At 54.9% G+C, this 16,881-nt stretch overlaps 1 protein-coding gene across 15 annotated transcripts in view; it reads right to left on the bottom strand.

Annotated features, from left to right (window-relative positions):
* CUX2 (cut like homeobox 2) overlaps positions 1-16,881 on the bottom strand; it is a 63,008-nt gene that overhangs the window by 6,492 nt on the left and 39,635 nt on the right. For 3 of the 15 annotated variants that reach the window (XR_009278929.1, XM_058851378.1, XM_058851380.1), the window contains exons 2-15: positions 10,918-10,996; positions 10,598-10,662; positions 6,670-6,964; positions 6,027-6,164; positions 5,780-5,888; positions 4,922-4,998; positions 4,773-4,839; positions 3,990-4,038; positions 3,179-3,283; positions 2,329-2,523; positions 2,179-2,237; positions 1,844-2,091; positions 1,001-1,630; positions 3-104 (exon numbers count right to left, since the gene is read on the bottom strand). Coding sequence is in view for 14 of the 15 variants with exons in the window: in XM_058851378.1 (XP_058707361.1) it covers positions 3-104; positions 1,001-1,630; positions 1,844-2,091; positions 2,179-2,237; positions 2,329-2,523; positions 3,179-3,283; positions 3,990-4,038; positions 4,773-4,839; positions 4,922-4,998; positions 5,780-5,888; positions 6,027-6,164; positions 6,670-6,964; positions 10,598-10,662; positions 10,918-10,996 (2,218 nt within the window). In the remaining variant the exon portion in view is untranslated. The other 12 variants (XM_058851385.1, XM_058851384.1, XM_058851383.1 and 9 more) reach the window with 9 other exon arrangements.

Genomic DNA, 16,881 nt, shown 5'->3' with positions numbered 1-16,881 from the left:
ACCTCCCTTCTGTGACTCAATCTCCTTTTTTGCCTGCTCCAGGATGCTTTTGATGGCGTCGTCGGAGCCAGTCTCCGGTGTCCTGATCCGCGGCGTGATGCTACCTGATCAAAGAGGCAGGATAACAGCTTTGTCACCGGCGCTGGTTTTACAAGCTCCACTTGTATGTCAGGAAGTATTTACTGCTCCTCATGTTCGGTTATTTTTAGGGATGCCGGTTTGAAGACAAATGTCACTCCCGATTAGTCGCTACCGGAGCACAGGGAGCCCTGGTAGCCCTGGCTGCCAGCTCCTGCCTCTGGCACAGCTTCTCCCACCAACCTGCTCAAACCAACCAAGGGCACCCTCTCCCCACCAAGAGCGGAGGCACGGGCACAGGGACCATGTCCCCATCCCTGGTACTGCGCCCTCCTGGCTGTGCAGGAGAAGTGTCAGTGATGGATCAGATCCAGGGGATAAATCAGAGCCCTCCAGGCTGAAACCAGCAGGTGCATGGACCATGGGTGTGCACTGTCCAGTCCTGGTGCCACCACAGGGACTCCAGTGACCAGCTGCTGCTGCTGAGATGCAGCTGCTGTCCCCAGAGATGGGAGTCACCATCCCACGGTGGTGCCAGCACTGCACCGAGATTCTGCAGCACTAAAACTTCATTATTTTAACGAAATATTCCTGAGCACATTGATTCATACGGCACGGAACAGCCTAATGAATAATTAAATGGCACTTGTCAGAATAAATGAGTAAAGCACATCAGGGGATGCAGCTTCCACAGCCATGGGTTGTTGTTAATTGCTGCCGTTTTCCAGGGCTCATCCCACCAGGGAAAAAGTCCTGGTGGGACCAGCATCCCAGCCCATCTCGCCAGCACATCACGGCCTGGTGAGCCCCCCTGCCATGGCATGGAGCACCCCAGGGTGCTGCCAGGGTGAACTGGGGTGCACTGGGAGGGGCATCGCTTGCAGCACCCCGGGGCAGGACCAGGGCCACCCCAACCACTCACCTCTCTGGCGCACCTGGATAGTCCTCAGGGCCAGCACGTTCTGCTCATCGGAGAGGAACTGCTTCATCTTGATGAACGGCTCCTTGCCCTTCACCGTCAGCTTGTGCCAGGGCTTGGGCCGCGCCAGGATCTCGCTGACGGAGCCCTGCGACAGCCCCAGCACGTAGTGCCCGAAGACCCTCTGCCCGATGTTGTGCTTCAGCAGCTGCTCCTTCACCTGGAAGGCGATTTCGGCCGTGTCCAGCTGCTCCTCCTCGGCGGAGCTGCCGGCGCTGCCCTCGGAGGGCTCTCCGGGCGGGCTGGTGGCACTGGCGGCCGGCACGGGGTGCACGGTGCTGCTTTTGGCCCCGAAGAAGGAGGAGGGGAAGGGCGGTCCCCCGCCACTGCTCTCGCTCTTGTAGCTGGGCAGCGGGAGGTGGGGGGCCTTGGGGTCCCCTGAAAGCCGCTCGCCCCCCGGGAAGGGGGACAGAGAGAAAGTCCGGGGACCGTCAGGGGCCATGCCGGGGCCAGGCAGCGGCGGGAGGGGCGTGGGGGACGAGGGGTCATCGGCAGGGGCGTGGTGAGGGGATGGGTACGGTTGCTCCATGCCCAGTGGATCCTTCCCCGACTCGTCTTCGGAGTGATCCTCCTCTAGAGATGAAGGAGAGAGAGGGAGACACACTAGAGTCCCCCTGGCCACGGCTCCGGCACAGCCCTGCAGCCAAACAGCTCCTGCCTCAGTTTCCCCAGGCGACATCCCTGTCCTTCCCTCACCCCACCACAGCTAGGGCAGGATCCATCCCCGCCACCCACATTCCCATGGATATTCCCAGTGGGGGATGCTGCAGAATCCAGGGTCCCTACCAGTGCTGGCCAGCAGGCTGGGCTTCTCCAGCAGGTACTTCTGGGAGGGGTAAAAAGCCTCCTTCCCCAGCAGCAGGGCCTCCTCCGCCTTCGAGATGCTCTGCAAGGAGCCAAGCCGAGATGGGGACAGGCGGCGGAGGCACCGTCGGCAGGGCTGGCACAGCCCAGCCAGCGCCTCGGGACGCGCCGTGGCACTTGCCTGGGGGAGGCTGCAGCCGGCAGAGGCCACCTTCATCGCCTTCAGGATGCTGGCAGGGAGACAAGGCGAGTGTCACGGTGGCACCTGGCCAGCGGGGATACCGGCAGTGCGGCCATGGGCGCCGCTCAAGCCATACCTCAGCTCCGTTTTGATCTCCTCGTAGTCTGCCTGAGCCTGCAGCTTCTCCTCCAGCTTCTGTGGAGCAAAGGAGGGGAGGTTTTGCAGCCGGGTCCTGGTGGACACCCGGCCCCCGCCCCCGGCACGCCCCAAGCCCCCGCGGGCGCACCTCGATGGCCTCGTTCTTGGCGGCCAGCTGCCCCTCCAGCTCGGCTATCTGGTTGGCAGAGGACTCCTCCAGCTCCTGCAGCGAGCTCTGGAGGTGCTGGACGTCCTTCAGGAGCCGCAGGATCTCCCGGTCCTTGGCAGCCAGAGCTGCCTCCAACCTCGACCCTGAGCACATGGAATAGTTCACTTTGTCCTGCTGGGAGAGGGGACACTGTCAGCTCCCGCCTGCCCCACGTGGGGACAAGGGCCACCCTCCCCATGGGACATGTCCCCATAGCATAGATGAGCCCAAGGGATCCTGGTGACAGAGCCCTGGGGAGGGACAAGACCTTCCTTCTGCCCTTAAAGGTCTCCCAGGTGCATTTCGGTGCTGTGGGGGTGCATGTCCCCTTCTCCATGGGAGGCTGAATGGCACAGCCACCACCTCCACCTCAGCGTGGGAACACTCCTTGGGCATTTTGGGCTTGCTCCCCAACACAGTGGGTGCTTCCAAACACAGCAAGCTGCTCCTGCATCAGTGGGGTGCTCCCAAGTGCAATGGGATGCTCCTGGCTGTGGCAGATGCTGCCAGCTGCAGTGGGGTGCTGCTGGCCCCAGGGATGTTCCTGGCCCCAAAGGATGCTCCTGGCCCCGAGGGATGCTCCTGGCCCCAAAGGATGCTCCTGGCCCCAGGGATGTCCCTGGCCCCAAAGGATGCTCCTGGCCCCAGGGATGTTCCTGGCCCCAAAGGATGCTCCTGGCCCCAGGGATGTCCCTGGCCCCAAAGGATGCTCCTGGCCCCAGGGATGTTCCTGGCCCCAAAGGATGCTCCTGGCCCCGAGGGGTGCTCCTGGCCCCGGGGATGCTCTCACCCCCGTGGTGCCCGTCGGGGAGCAGCAGGCCAGGCGCAGGGAGCTGTTGACGGCTGCCAGCTGCTCCCGCAAACTCTCCACTTCCCTCTGCGCCGCCTCCGCCCGCTGCCGGAGAACAGAACAGGAATCAGAGCAGGTACTGCGGCTCATCCCACCCCACACAGGGTCCAGGGTCTGCCCCAGCCTGTGCCTCTCCTGAGCATCCCACTCTCATCTCCAGCATCATAAGCCCAGCCCAGATATTCAAGTTCCCCCCGTGTATTTAAGGTCCCCATGTCCTAACACGGTTCCTGATCCCAGTCCTTGGGCACTGGCTGCAGACCATCTCCAGGACACCGGGTTTTTTTTCCACCCAAAAGGAAGGTTTTATTTATACAAATTGTTCTTTAGACCTCTTTTATTATCCACATGCATTTATTTGTACCTACATTTTCAGAATTAAATAAAACTAATTAAGAGGAATGGACAGGACCAAGAGCGATTACACTGGAATCTAACACAGGAACAGTGTGGGTTGTGCCTTAAAACACCCGTGAGAGGCTGGAGGTGACAAATGCCAGCTCCAGGAGCCAAATGGAGCCTGGCAGAATCCCAAACACACCCTTGACCCCACACATGGGGCAGGGGCTCCCACCAGTGGGAGGAAACCTGAGCTCTCCTTCGTAGGGATTCCCAATCCTGGTGCCTGTCAACCCCTTCTCAGTTTTGGGGACAGACATCCAGACCACACAGATGCTTGGGGTGCATGCAGCACCCCAGGGTTCTGCAGGGCCAACCCCACCAGCTCCTGCAAAATCAGCTCCTGGCTCACCTGGTTGGCTTTTTCAAGGTTGGTCATGATCATGGCGACTTCGTCTGCCCTGTGACAGAAAATGAGAGGTGTCAGCGGGGGTGGAGGCACAGACACAGCCCAGAATGTGGGAATGAGGCTTAGGGATAAGGACCCTGCTGCTGGAAATGATACAGCTTTCAAAATTTTGTTGTAACTTTAGTCTTGTTTGCCTCTGCCCAGGGGGAGGGGAATTGAAGTATTTCTTCAAAAGAGAAGTGGGGAAGAATTGGGAGTAGCCAGGAGATAAAGAGGGGATAAGCAAATATTAACAAACATTTCCCCCCTGGTGGGTCGGAGACACCCGGTCTGGGAATAGATTGATAAGAGAACCAAAGGATGAGCACCCAATTAACATCGAAGGCTAATTGATTTATAACCAATAGGGGATCAAATACTAAGGACTGTGTCACTTGAGACCAAAGAACGTGAATTTCTGTGGGGTTTTTATGTATAAAAAGTCTGGTAAAGAACCATGTGTGAGACTGAATGATTTTCACTGCACAACCCGGGCAAGCATGGATGAAATAATTTCTGTTGTACATCCCAGCCAGAATAAAATAATGCCTTGGCTCTCCAACGCTTAAAAGATGCTGTTGGGGAGTTTCTGTTTTTCCCTCAGTTTCCGTGACACCACGGCCCAGGATGTTCCTGCAGTGGCTTGAAGTGTCTCAGTTCCTCAAGTAGCAGCACAGAGATGTCCCAGTGCTGCCAAAAGTGGCTCAGCTCAGCTCTGAGCACAGCCCAGCCCTGCTGGGAACTTACTTGGACGCCGCTTCCTCGTCGTATTTACAGCGCAGCTCCAGCAGCTCTGTCTGGGTGGCCTTCAGCGCTGGCAAGAGGAAGAGGAGGGTGAGCTGTGGGGTGGGGGCTTGGCCCTCCATGCTCAGCAGCCCCTGTCCCAGCCCCACTACCTGCGTGGAGCACTTTGATCTTCTCCTCTGCCTCCCCCAGCCGAGCGGCCAAGGTGACCTGAGCTTCCTGCAGGCCCCTGCGAGAGACGGGCACCAGGGATGTACCGGGAGCACCGTGTGCCAACCCCACAGCCCCCCAAAATCACCCCTGACAGCATCCCCTCCTCTGCCCCATCACTCACTGAAGTGACACCCACCAGTGGACAGCAGGATGCTATGGATGCCCCCCAGTGTTAAGGGGTTTATTGCCCAAAGTGTAAAAAAATTCACTTTTTGTGTTGAGAAGGGTCCCTGATCCCTGAGGCTGAAACCCCTCTGAGGGGGTTATGGCAGCCCACCCCCACCTGTAATTAACTGGAGGAGGGGGAAGCAATCAGGGAAAAGTTATTCTGCATTATTTATAACCTGCACTTGCCAGGAACTTACTCGCAGAGATCTGCAATTTAGGGTTTAAAGATTCTTCATTTGTTTCCCGGTGCAGCGTGTTAAGGAATAACAATGAAGGCACCGAGAAGGCCGGGAGCCTCCAAATTAAAAGGTCATCTAATGAGGCTCATCCAGCGCCCTGGATTCAATCCATTTGTCCAGGCAAAGCCACGTGCCAGGGAGACAGCGCAAGGGGACAACAGCAGGGGCCTGTGCCGGCTCTGCCCTTGCCTGCTGCTTCCCCAGAACCGCCTGGGACTGGGGATGGACAGACAGACGGACACCGGGAGTGTCTGAGGCGCTGTCAGGTTTCTGAGCAGGATGCAAAGGGATGGAGAAGGAGGATGGACAGACACCCCCGTGCGGGAGCGGGGACAGAGCCACCTGTCCCCACAGCGCCCCAGAACGAGCCCATTCCCGGCACTCACGTACTTTTGCTTGTCTGCCTCATTTCTCTGCAGCGAGGTTTCTGTGCTCGGCGCTTTGCCGTCGAGGCCGGGGAGCGGGGGCTCGGCTGCCGGCGGCTTCCCCTCCCTGCGCTCTGCGGGGGGACACAGTCACACGGCTGCGGAGGGGACAGCAGCGGTGGCCAGGGGGCGGCTCCTGGCCCTGGGCACACCCCGCATCCCAGGGATGCTCAGAGGGGGCAGCCCCGCTGCCACCACCCTCCCTTTCGTACCTTTGGTGCTGCCGAGCTCCGGGTGCTTCTTCCAGGGCCGGCTGAGATCCTTCAGGGGCGGCGGCTCGGGCTCGAGGCGCTGGAGCTGCTGCAGCCGATCCTCCAGGCTCCGGGCAGCCTCCAGCACAGGAGCGGCGTCTGGGGGCGTGGGATGGGCGGTGAGCAGCAGGAATGGCCCTCACAGGCCCTCTCCCACCTCCCCATGCCATGGGGACATCCCTGAGTCCTGCCTTTCCCAAAGCCATGGGGACACCCCTGACTCCTGCAATTCCAGGAGCCATGGGGATATCTGGAGTCCTGCAATTCCAGGAGCCATGGGGACATCCCTGACTCCTGCAATTCCAGGAGCCATGGGAATATCCTGAGTCCTGCAATTCCAGGAACCATAGGGATATCCGGAATCCTGCCTTTCTAGGAGCCATGGGGACACACCAAGTTCTGCTTTTCTAGCAGCCATGGGGACATCCTGGGTCCTGCCATTCCAGGAGCCATGGGAATATCCAGAGTCCTGCCTTTCCCAAAGCCATGGGGACACACCAAGTCCTGCCTTTCTTGGAGCTGTGGGGACATCCCTGAGTCCTGCCTTTCCCAAAGCCATGGAGATATCTGGAGTCCTGCCATTCCAGAAGCCATGGGGACACACCAAGTCCTGCCATTCCAGGAGCCATGGGGACATCCCTGGGATCCTGCCTTTCCCAAAGCCATGGAGATATCTGGAGTCCTGCCATCCCAGGAGCCATGGGGACATCCCTGGCCTCCTGCCTTTCCCTGCCAGCCCCGAGGCACGGAGGGACGGGCAGGGGGCTGGGGGCCATCACCTCCCGGCACGAGCCGGTGGCACCGGCGGCACCGGCGGCTCCGGCAGGGCCGGTTTGGGCACAGACAATGGAGGTTTGTGCCGAGGTAAGCAGGTGCATCCGGAGCCGTCCGTCTTCCCTCTGTCAGCATTACACCATCATTAGCTAGTGTCTGCTCAGCGGGGTGTGCCATTATGTCTCCCAGGGCTGATGTAATTATACATTGACATAATTAACCCAGCAAGCCCATTAAGCAGGCCAGCTAAAAATTCATCTATAATTATTTGTTGTGTGCATGCTAATGAGTCCATCTGCACTGCCATTGTACAACATGAACAAATTAATTTACAAGTCTGGATTTTTTAATAAGTTCAAGAAAATGCCTCCTATTGAGCCAGGTTAATATGGGTTTGGGGTTTTTTTTGTTGTTGGGGTGGGTTTTTTTGGTAGAAAAGAAGAGGAAAGAAAATAGATTTGAATTCTCCAGGGTCAAGAAGTTAGGCAAACAGGGAAGTGGGATGGAGTTGGGCATGCTACCGTACGGCAGGGACATGTGGCAGGCATCCAAGGGTGAAAGATAATAACAGCCATGGAAAAAAATTCCAGCAACCGGCTGCCTCCACTCAGAACGGGACACAGAGAGCTCTGCTGCTGGGCAATTCCCTGGCTGAGATGGAACGGTGTGGGATGAAGGAGGCCATGTCATGGGATTTGGGGGTGAAACACAGCACTAGATAACTTTGGGGTGAACCTGCCCAAAAGATGGAAGATTTGGTCCATGCCCACAGGGATGCTCCTTGCAAATGAGAAATGCCAAGACACGTGCTCCTCCAAACGGGATTTGGGGTCTGTCTGCCCCACTGCTGCCCTGCCACCCCACAGCATCCCCGTGGGATTAGTGACTGCCAGACCAAAAGCCCCTGGAGCAGCCTCCTGCACAGGAAACCTTATCCCTTAATTCTGCTGAACATCCCCAAAACCCCGTGAACGAGGGAACAAGGGGTTTGTGCCGGGATTCTGGCCATGAGGATCCAGAGGCTGAGCGCTGTCAGCTTTGGCACTGGCACAGGGACTCAGCTCCAGCTGGGACCCTCCTGGGATGCTCACAGCATCCTTCAGCTCCTGCTGTGTCTCAGCTCAGCATCCCACGGGCTGGTTCCCCACCCAAGGGTGCGGGATGGCAGCGATGCAGCACGGCCTCAACCAGCCCGGATGCTCCCACAGCCATTAAAAACACCCAGATAAGGACATGGATAATTAAACCCTGCACTCCGGGAGCTGCCGGGGTCCCCCCTGTGCTCCCCAGCCCCGGGGGTGCTGGCGGGAGGCTCCGTGCTGGCCTGTGAGCTGTCTCCATAGAGATAAACGCTGGGCCAGGCCCTGTTTGATCCACACCAGCAACTCCTCCTGCCTCCAAGATGAGCAATAATATGGGAAAAATGGGTCTGAGCGATAAAGCACCAAGGATTTTCCACAGGTCAGCATTTTCCTTCCCCTGAGCTGCAGCCCTGCTGGTGAGATACAGCTGGGGGTGATGCCCTCGTGTGCTGTTCCCTGTTTGGAGCTGCCAGCCTGGGATGGAATGGTGGGAGCAGAGCTTTGGGAAGGGAAGAGCAAATCTTTGCGACAGCCAGGGCAGCAGATGCCAAATTCCCAGCTGGAATAACTACACTGAGCTGATTCCACACTGCCCATCCATGGGCAACGCCATCCCTGGCTGTGGGGCCGGCTCTGGCACTACATGTGGGATATTGGGGTGCAGTCCCTCGCTCCATGGATCACATCCTGCACTGGGACAGGTCAGACCTGACAACAGGCGGGTGACGGTGACGTGAGGGACGCGTGTGCCTGACTGGGACCCGAGGGCACTGCACGCTCTGGGGCCGTGGTGCAGCATCACCCACACCCCCAGCTCCCCTGGGGAACAGGGTGTCCCTGCCCTGGCACCCTGATCTATCACTCCATCACCCACTAGAGGGACACTTTAAATATATATTAATTATAAATAAATACATGTATAAGTGCCACCACTAGCTGGCGTCATTGGCCATCCTTTAGTGGCACCGGCTGTGCTGCAGCAGGAGCACAGAATCTTGAACTATCCTGAGCTGGAAGGATATCCGGATATCCTCCAAAAGGATCCAGGAGTCCAACCCCTGGCCCTGCACAGGCAGTCCCAACGTGGGTGTCCAAAAGCTCCTGCAGCTCTGGCAGCCTCGGGGCTGTGCCCATTCCCTGGGGAGCCTGGGCAATGCCAGCACCCTCTGGGGGCTGCACCTTTCCCTGATCTCCAACCTAAACCCTCCTGACACAGCTCCAGGCATTCCCTGGTCCCTGTCCCTGTCACAGAGAGCACAGATCGGAGCTGCCCCTGCACTGCCCCTCGCGAGGATGCTGTGGATTGGGATGAGGGCTCCGCTCAGTCTCCTCCAGGCTGAACAAACCAAGCACCCCCAGCTGCTCCTCACATGGCTCCTCCTCCTCCTCCAGAGCCTTCACCATCTCCATGGCCCTCCTTTGGGTGCTCACCAACAGGGATTGGGGCAGTTCTGAGTGCTCCTCAGCTTCTCCTGAGCAGACACAGCTCCAGGGAGCACCTGTATCCCTGGGGATCACCAGCTAATCCCGGTGGGAGGGCCATTCTACCCAGCCCACGTTCAGTGCCGCTGCTGCCTGGCTCCAGGAGGAGCACAGGTCACCTGTGGGGCACCCACGGGACACCCACAGTACCTCCTAGCGTTGTCACCTCTCCACGGCCTCTCCTCTGCCACCCCATCCCAACCTGCTCAAACACATCCACCAGCACCCTACCAATCCCTCCACGAGTCAAAGTCAGCCTTAAATCAAATCATCCCCAACAACAATGACATTAATTATGCTTTTAACACATTTTACTGCTTCCCCCCCTTCCCTTCACGCCACATCTGTGTGAACAATATCCAAAAGATTTACGGTTTTCTCCCGTAATTACAGACACACAGCCAGCTCACTTATCAAAATACTTGCTGAGCAATCAGGCTCCGTTACAGTCTCTGCCAGAGATTTGTGTTGACAGCAGCCATTCAAAGCAAAAAATGTCGAATCAGGACTTATGTGGTGCTTGGAAAGTATTCCACAAAGAGTTCGCCTGTCGAGAGACATGTGGACACGGAACAGACGGGGACGAACCGCGGGAGGGAGGATTTGGGGAGCAGGAGGGGAGCAAGAGATGATGCTGTGGAAAAACAGAGAGAGGAGAAGAGAAGGAGGAGTGCAGAGAGGACAGGGAAGCAGTTTTGGGGCGTGCATGTGTGTGCATCCATGTGCAGGCGGGAGGAGCCGGCGGGTGAGCGTGGGGAGGTGGGGAGGGAAGATAACTGGGTTCTGGAAACCGAGCTGACATTTGGTTCTCGTAGCACAGGAGAAAATTTAATGAGGACAAAAATATGCCTCCCTAATTCCCCTAAGAAATCATTAAAACATTTTGTTATTCCTAAATGTCTGGAAAATGAATTAGTGGCCCTGCAGGAGCCTTTCCGCGCATCTTCAGCCGTTTGCAGCTCCCAGTCCCCGACGTGCCGGGGGCCGCTCCGTGCCTGGCGCACATGAACCCCCAGAAGTGGGGAGCAGCGGGAGGGGGCTCTGAGCCCCTCACTAGGACCAGCTCTGCCAACACAAACCTCCGGGCTGCCCCGTGCCTCAGTTTCCCCCTCCCAGGATGGCGTGGGTGACAGAGGAAGGATGTCCCCACGGCTCGTGCTGTGAGCCGGCGCTCGGCCGTTTCGGTCAACTTACCGTCAAACAGACAAGTGGGAATAGCCGCAGTGTTACTACACGGGCTGAGCAAATGTATTCCTTTCCTAATGTCAAGATGCATTTGGCTCAGGGGCTGAAGCACAGCGATGGCAAAAGCTGCTTCCTCTCCTCTCTTCGGCTGGGATCTCCAGAGCACCATGCGCCGGCCGCGGTCGGCGACGCCAGCCGTGCTGGGGACGGTGCCAGCCGTGCCAGGGACGGTGCCAGCCGTGCCGGGGATGGCGCCGCGGTCCTCGCTGGCTCCTCTGGGCACTGGCACACGACTCGTTAGGCAGCCAGGTCGCCACCGCTCTGCTTACCTGGAGCTTCGAGCAATTGCTTGTAAACACTCAGGAAAGCCGTCTCAGCCTCCTTGCTTCTCTTACTAAGTGCAATCACCTGCAGGGAGAGGGATAAAGGGGTCAGGGATGGGCTTGGGAGGGAGGAACAGGCCGAGCTAGCGGGATCGGTGCCACCAAAGCCGGCACACGGGTCCCCCCGGCACGGCTCCGTGCCCCGCGTAGCTGCTCGCTGCCTTTGGCTAAACTCCTCACGCCGCTGCCATGTCACATCGCCCTAAATCATTGATGTGCTCTGAGTAAATGAAAATTATAATTTAATGTCGGCGCTTAAATAAGAAATAAAGAAGCCTGCCCGTTGTTGTGCCTGCCGGGCCGGATCGGGCGCACGGCCTTCCCCAGCCGCCCTCCCAGGATGGTGCTGGGGGTGGAAGCGATGATCACACCAGGACTGGGACATGTCCTCCTGTCCCTGTCCCCCTTGGCTGTTGGGGTACTGGAGTGCTGGTGACACACCAGCCCCATCCCAATAAGCCAACATTCATCTGCTGCGTGTTCCCATCCAACATTCATGAGCATTAATCATTTAATCCCTTTTATTTTTCAAGACACAGTGACACCTCGGGGCAGGGGCTGCTGCCCACCAGGTCCCCTTGGTAACCCCTCCCATCCAGCCCCACCTGGATGGGGCACCAGAGGGACATGAGGACACAGGCATCAGGGATGGAAGTGACCCATTCCCAGCTGGAAAACCTCCAGCTAGAGCCAAACTGGGCACTCACACCAGCCAGTGACGGAGGAAAAGGTGCCCACCCAGCAGACACGCTGTTGTGACAGGGAAATAATCAATTAAATTACTCTTAAGCCACCGATGGGCTAATTATGTGACCAGGCCTGAACTTTGGGCCTCAGTCCGGTGGCAGTTCCCACACAGGAGCGTTTTTCCCTCCTCTGTGCCAGCAGAGCTCCTGGCTCACCCCGGCAGCCCGGATTGCCGTCGCTTGTCATTCCAACCCAAAGCAAACGGCTCATTTGTAATCCAGCAGCCACCTGAGCAAGCCGCCTTCTCCTCCGGAGCTCGCAGGCACTGGAGCACAAAGATCATTTTTCTATTGTTAAAATTGTATAAGCCAGGCTTTTTATAGCGGCTCGTACACAAACCTACTTTCTCAGCACTGCGGTTCCAGCAGAGGAGGAATTTGGGGGCTTTTCTTCAGCGTTCTGCGAAAATGCTTGGCTTCAGGGTGCTTTAAAATAATAATAGTGAAGAGGGGAAAGGAGGGAGGAGGCAGCCAGGAGCTGGCACTGCCCGTGTGCTGGAGCAGGACAGTGCTGTGCCCGCTGAATCTGCCGGTGGGGTGAGCCCTGATCCTCAGGGATGTGGGGACACAGCAGTGCTGGGCTGCTCGTGGCATTGTCCCCATTCCCAAACCCTTTGGAATGCACAGGAAGGGAGCAGGAGCAGACACGGGGCCATGGGGATGCCTGGACCTGCCCCAGAGCTTCATCTCCCCTGAGCTGGCTTCAACCAAAGGGTGCAGAGCAAGGATCCAGCAGCCCAAATGTTCTCCATTCCCTCTCCATCACCCGTGCCGGGCTCTGTGCATCCCTAACCCACCTCAGGGGCAAAGATCTGGCCCAGACTCCAAATCAAGCTGGTTTTCATTGCATTTCATTCCTCGAGTCACATTGTAGAGACAAAGCATTTTCCAATGGGAACCTTTCCCTCTCCTCAGCGATCCCTGTGGAGGTCTGAGCACCCCTGCTGTGGGGTGGGAAGGAGCCTCTGGCATCTCCCATGCTGGGCTCCAGCACATTCCAGCTCATGTTGGTGCCGGGGCACCACCAGTGTGGGCAACTGGCAGGATGGTGAGCCAGGTGACCTACTTGGCTCTTCCAGAGTCCCACTAAACTTCTAGGAAATGTCAGTAGAAAAAAGATATTTAACATTTTCAGTGATCTTTTCCGGATGGGGGATAATTTACTCAAATGCCAGGGGAGATTCCTGCTGGAGCAGCTCTGAGGGGATGGCTCACCCAACACTGAAACTGCTGTAATTCCTCACACCGAGCTGAATAAATACCTGGGAAAAGCCCACACCAGCCCTAAAATCAAGATCTTATAATTAAAACACATAAATCCTCACTTTCTTGAGGCAGAACCAAACCCTGCATCCACGTCCAAGAAGACAACATCAGAAAATACGCTAAAAAGAGGAGAAAGTGGCTAAAAATGGAGGAGCTGAGTGTCCCTGGTTCAGTGGGATCAGGATGGCATCATCCCCATTCTCCCCATCACCACGATGCCCATCAGCGACACAAATCCACTGCCCACCTGCAGAGCTCTCAGCGCCGGCTCTGAGCGAGTTCTGCCTCTGCATTAAACATCCAGGTACTCCTAATTCCCATTTTTTCCCCTTCCATCTCCCTCCCCAGCACCCGTGGGCTCAAGGTGAGCCGCGGCAGCGGCACAGGATCGCCGCCGTCTGATAAATTACATTTACGCGCCGGGTCCTTTTCATGGCTGGTGACTTTCCAGCAAAGCAATTATCACTGCAGAATGCGTAATAGCCTAATTAATTACTATTGTCAGGCTGGCCTCTGTGCCATGATTATACCTTCCGAAGCCAACTTTTTAAACATTTGGAAGCAGAAATATTATTATAATTGACTGACAAAATGGTAAAACTCCCCCGGCGCAGCCGGTTCTCCTCCCGGCGCGGTCGGAGCGTCTGAGCATCCCCGCTCCAGAGGCGCGGGATTTGCATCGCACCGGCGGAGAGTTTATTCTTACATCCACGAGATCAAGTGCAGGATAAGTAGTGGGTTATTTCCATCTAAATACTGGTGGCAGTAAACCACAAAATGAGCTCTTTTTTCAGCCTGGAGGAACAGCTGTTGGGGGGAGAAAGCGGCAGCAGAGACCCCAAATGTTGAAGAAAAGTGATGGAAAAAATTAATTCAAGCCTTCGCTATTTTCCTTGGGTGTGGGTTTTTTATTTTTTTTTTGTGCTGATGTGTAAAGAAGTTGTGGGGGAGAGAGAGGGTGGTGAAGGAGGGGGAGATTGGGAAGGAGGCGCTGTCCTGGGAGAGCTCTGGGTGATGGGGTTGGACCACCACGAGGAACCAGACACATATTGGGGTCCTTTGGTGCCTCCTTAAATCCACCACACGCGTGCACAGAGCCGTTGTGCACCCCCAGCTCCATCCCACACCCCCACAGACCCATCCCAGACACACACAAACCCCTCACACTCATCCACAGACCCATCACAACCCCCCCAAAAACCCACTGCACGTCCCCCCAAACCCATCACTCCCACCCCGACCCCACAGCACAACCCCCTCCCCCCAAACTCCTCCAAAGGCAGGAGCAGCTCCCAAGATTTTCACAAGGCCAAAAAGCAATTCGTGTCAAAAAGATCAATAATATAAAAATAAAGCCTGAGAATTCTAGTTAAAGGGAACATCACAGAAATATGTTGTTCACGTCCATGATTCGGAGATTAAAAAAAAGAAAAGGGGGGGGGAAAGAAGAATCAATATAAGTTCTTTAGATGATGTTATTTCTAATGAGAAATACACCAAGACTGCTGCAAATAACTGCTTAACGGAGGAAAAAAATGCATTAATAATTTACTTTATAAAGAGCGGGATCCCGAATGAGAGAAAATTGCTGCTGGTTCTTAATTTTGTTGTAATATTGCCTGACAAGTTCAACCATGTTTCGGCAAAGTTCTTGAGAGCAAAGACAGAGAATATTCAGTTCATTAGGTTATTTTTTCCCCTCTTTTTTTCCCCATCATCCTGACCCTGCTGGCTCGGGGAGAAGGTGCCCAAGCTCTTTCCTGCCCGTGCACCACAAGATTTTTTGGGCTGAGCCCCCACATCAACAACAGGGAAAATATTTCAAGCTTATCCACCCTCCCCACCATAACTTAATCCATGTTTTTTTTTCACTGACTGTTCGAGCTGGTTCTTTCCTTCATCTTTTTTTTTTTTTTTCCCCCCTCCATTCTTTTTTTCCCTGAATTTATTTTTTTAGTGCGTTTGCTGACAGTTGGCAGCTCCGAACCATCTGCCACCAACACAAATCCCGAAATCAAAGTTTTCAGCATCCAACCCAATGAGGAGCAGCTTGATTCCTGACCATCACCAGGAGAAGGTGCTGCCTGAGCAGGTTAATTCTCAGCAAGGCTGGATTTCTTGCAAGCCCCCCATAATTATTTCCCCATGAAAAATATTTTCCTGGAAAATTATCCTCGTGGAAAAGTATTTTCCTGCAAAAATAGGCAAAATTCCCCGCGTGGCTGAGAGCAGTGGTCCAGGTTGGTGTGGGATACAGGCAGGGATGCTCAGGCTCTGCATCCTTGGATGATGGGGAGGGATGAGGGGGTTCCCACCGATCCCTGGATTTGGGATGGAGCTGGGATGGAGCCAGGCTGGCCCCGTACCCTGAGCATCACAAAGTTTCACCTCCCACTTAGCAGAACAAAACTTTTAATTTAGATGTTTTCATCTATCTATCAGAGTAAAAAAAAAATAAGTTTAAAATAATGACTGTAATAAATGAAGGTAATTAATTGTAGTTTGTTCCTTTACTGTCTAGTCAGCTTAATTTTACCTTTTCATCTAATAATGAGAAAATAATTTTTGTGCTCTGAGGGTTAATGATATGTAACTGCAAGAGCTGCTAATTGCATGTTGCAAACTATTCATCAAAATCCCCATCTGCGCTACTTGATTATGTTTGCTAAATTATTGCTTTGAATTATCTTTCATAAAGCAACTTTTGTAATTAGCAGGGCTTTCGCTCTGCTCTTTTCTCCGGCACAAGGATATTCAAACTTTGTCCCTCTCAAGCTGTTGCCATTAAACTGCTTTTGGGGAGAGAAAGGAGCTGCCCTTTAGTTGAAGAGGGGGGAAAAAATAAAAGCAGGGTTTATCCTCTGAGGTTATAATTTCTTCTCCTGGTCCTGCTACTCCTTCCTCGAGGGAAAAAAAATGATGTAAGAGCCTAAATATTCAGGAGATGTATTCAGGAATAGGAGAGAGAAAGGGCCCAACAAGCCTATCCATATCCCTCTGGGTTAATATTTAAAAATTATCTTTTTCCCCCTATTTTCCTTCCCATTTAGAGGAAGGAGCAGAGGGGGAATGTTTGTCATCTATCACTCTGAGTTTACGGGCTCCTTCCCGTGAGGCAGGTGATGGAGCACTAGGCTCTTCCTGGTTAATATTCATGGGAAGAGAGGAAAAGTGGGGTTTGAGGGGGAAATAATGGGATGGGAGTGGTGCAGGTTTTCAAAAAATTTGAAAAAGAGGAAGAAAAAGGAGGAAAAAAGAGGGAAAAAAAGAGGGGGGAAAGGGAAAAAAGGAGGAAAGGGAGAAAAAGGGAAAAGGGGGAAAAGTGAAAAAAGAAGAAACAAGGGACAGAGGGGTGAAAAGTAAAAGAGAGAAGAGAAAATAGGAAAAAGCAGAAAGATGAAAGAGAGAAGATAAGAAAAAGATGAAGAAAAAGGAAAAGTAATTGAAAAGAGAAGGAAAATAGAGAATGATTAAAATGAAGGGAGAAAATGAAAAGGAAAAAAGAAGTGGGAAAAGGGAAGGAAAAGAGGGAAGGAAAAAGAGGGAGAAAAGGGGAAAAGGGGGAAGAACAGAGTTCTAACCCCGCTTAAGCCTGGCTCCAGGACCAGCAGCACCTCACTGTTGCCCACCCTGCACCTCCTGGCAAAAAAGCAGCCCAGAAACCCAACCTCAGGAGAGCAGAATCCACCTTTTGGGATAAAATCCCCCCAGACCTCCTGTGGAAAAACTACCTGGTGGGAGGAAGGTGGCAGGGCTGGGGAAGCAGCAGCTGCTGCCCTGGGAATCGCATCCTGTTCTCCCTGACACCCCCATAAATCCGGAGCCACTTGGGCGGAGGGGCCGGCTGGGCTTCCCGAAGGACATTGCTCATACTCCTGGAGCGGATCTAATGAAGACT

The sequence above is a fragment of the Poecile atricapillus genome, chromosome 16, assembly GCF_030490865.1.
Source record: "Poecile atricapillus isolate bPoeAtr1 chromosome 16, bPoeAtr1.hap1, whole genome shotgun sequence".
NCBI classification, from domain to species: domain Eukaryota; kingdom Metazoa; phylum Chordata; class Aves; order Passeriformes; family Paridae; genus Poecile; species Poecile atricapillus.
The sequence above is the reverse complement of the archived record's forward strand: the minus strand, read 5'-3'. Positions and strand labels throughout refer to the sequence as shown.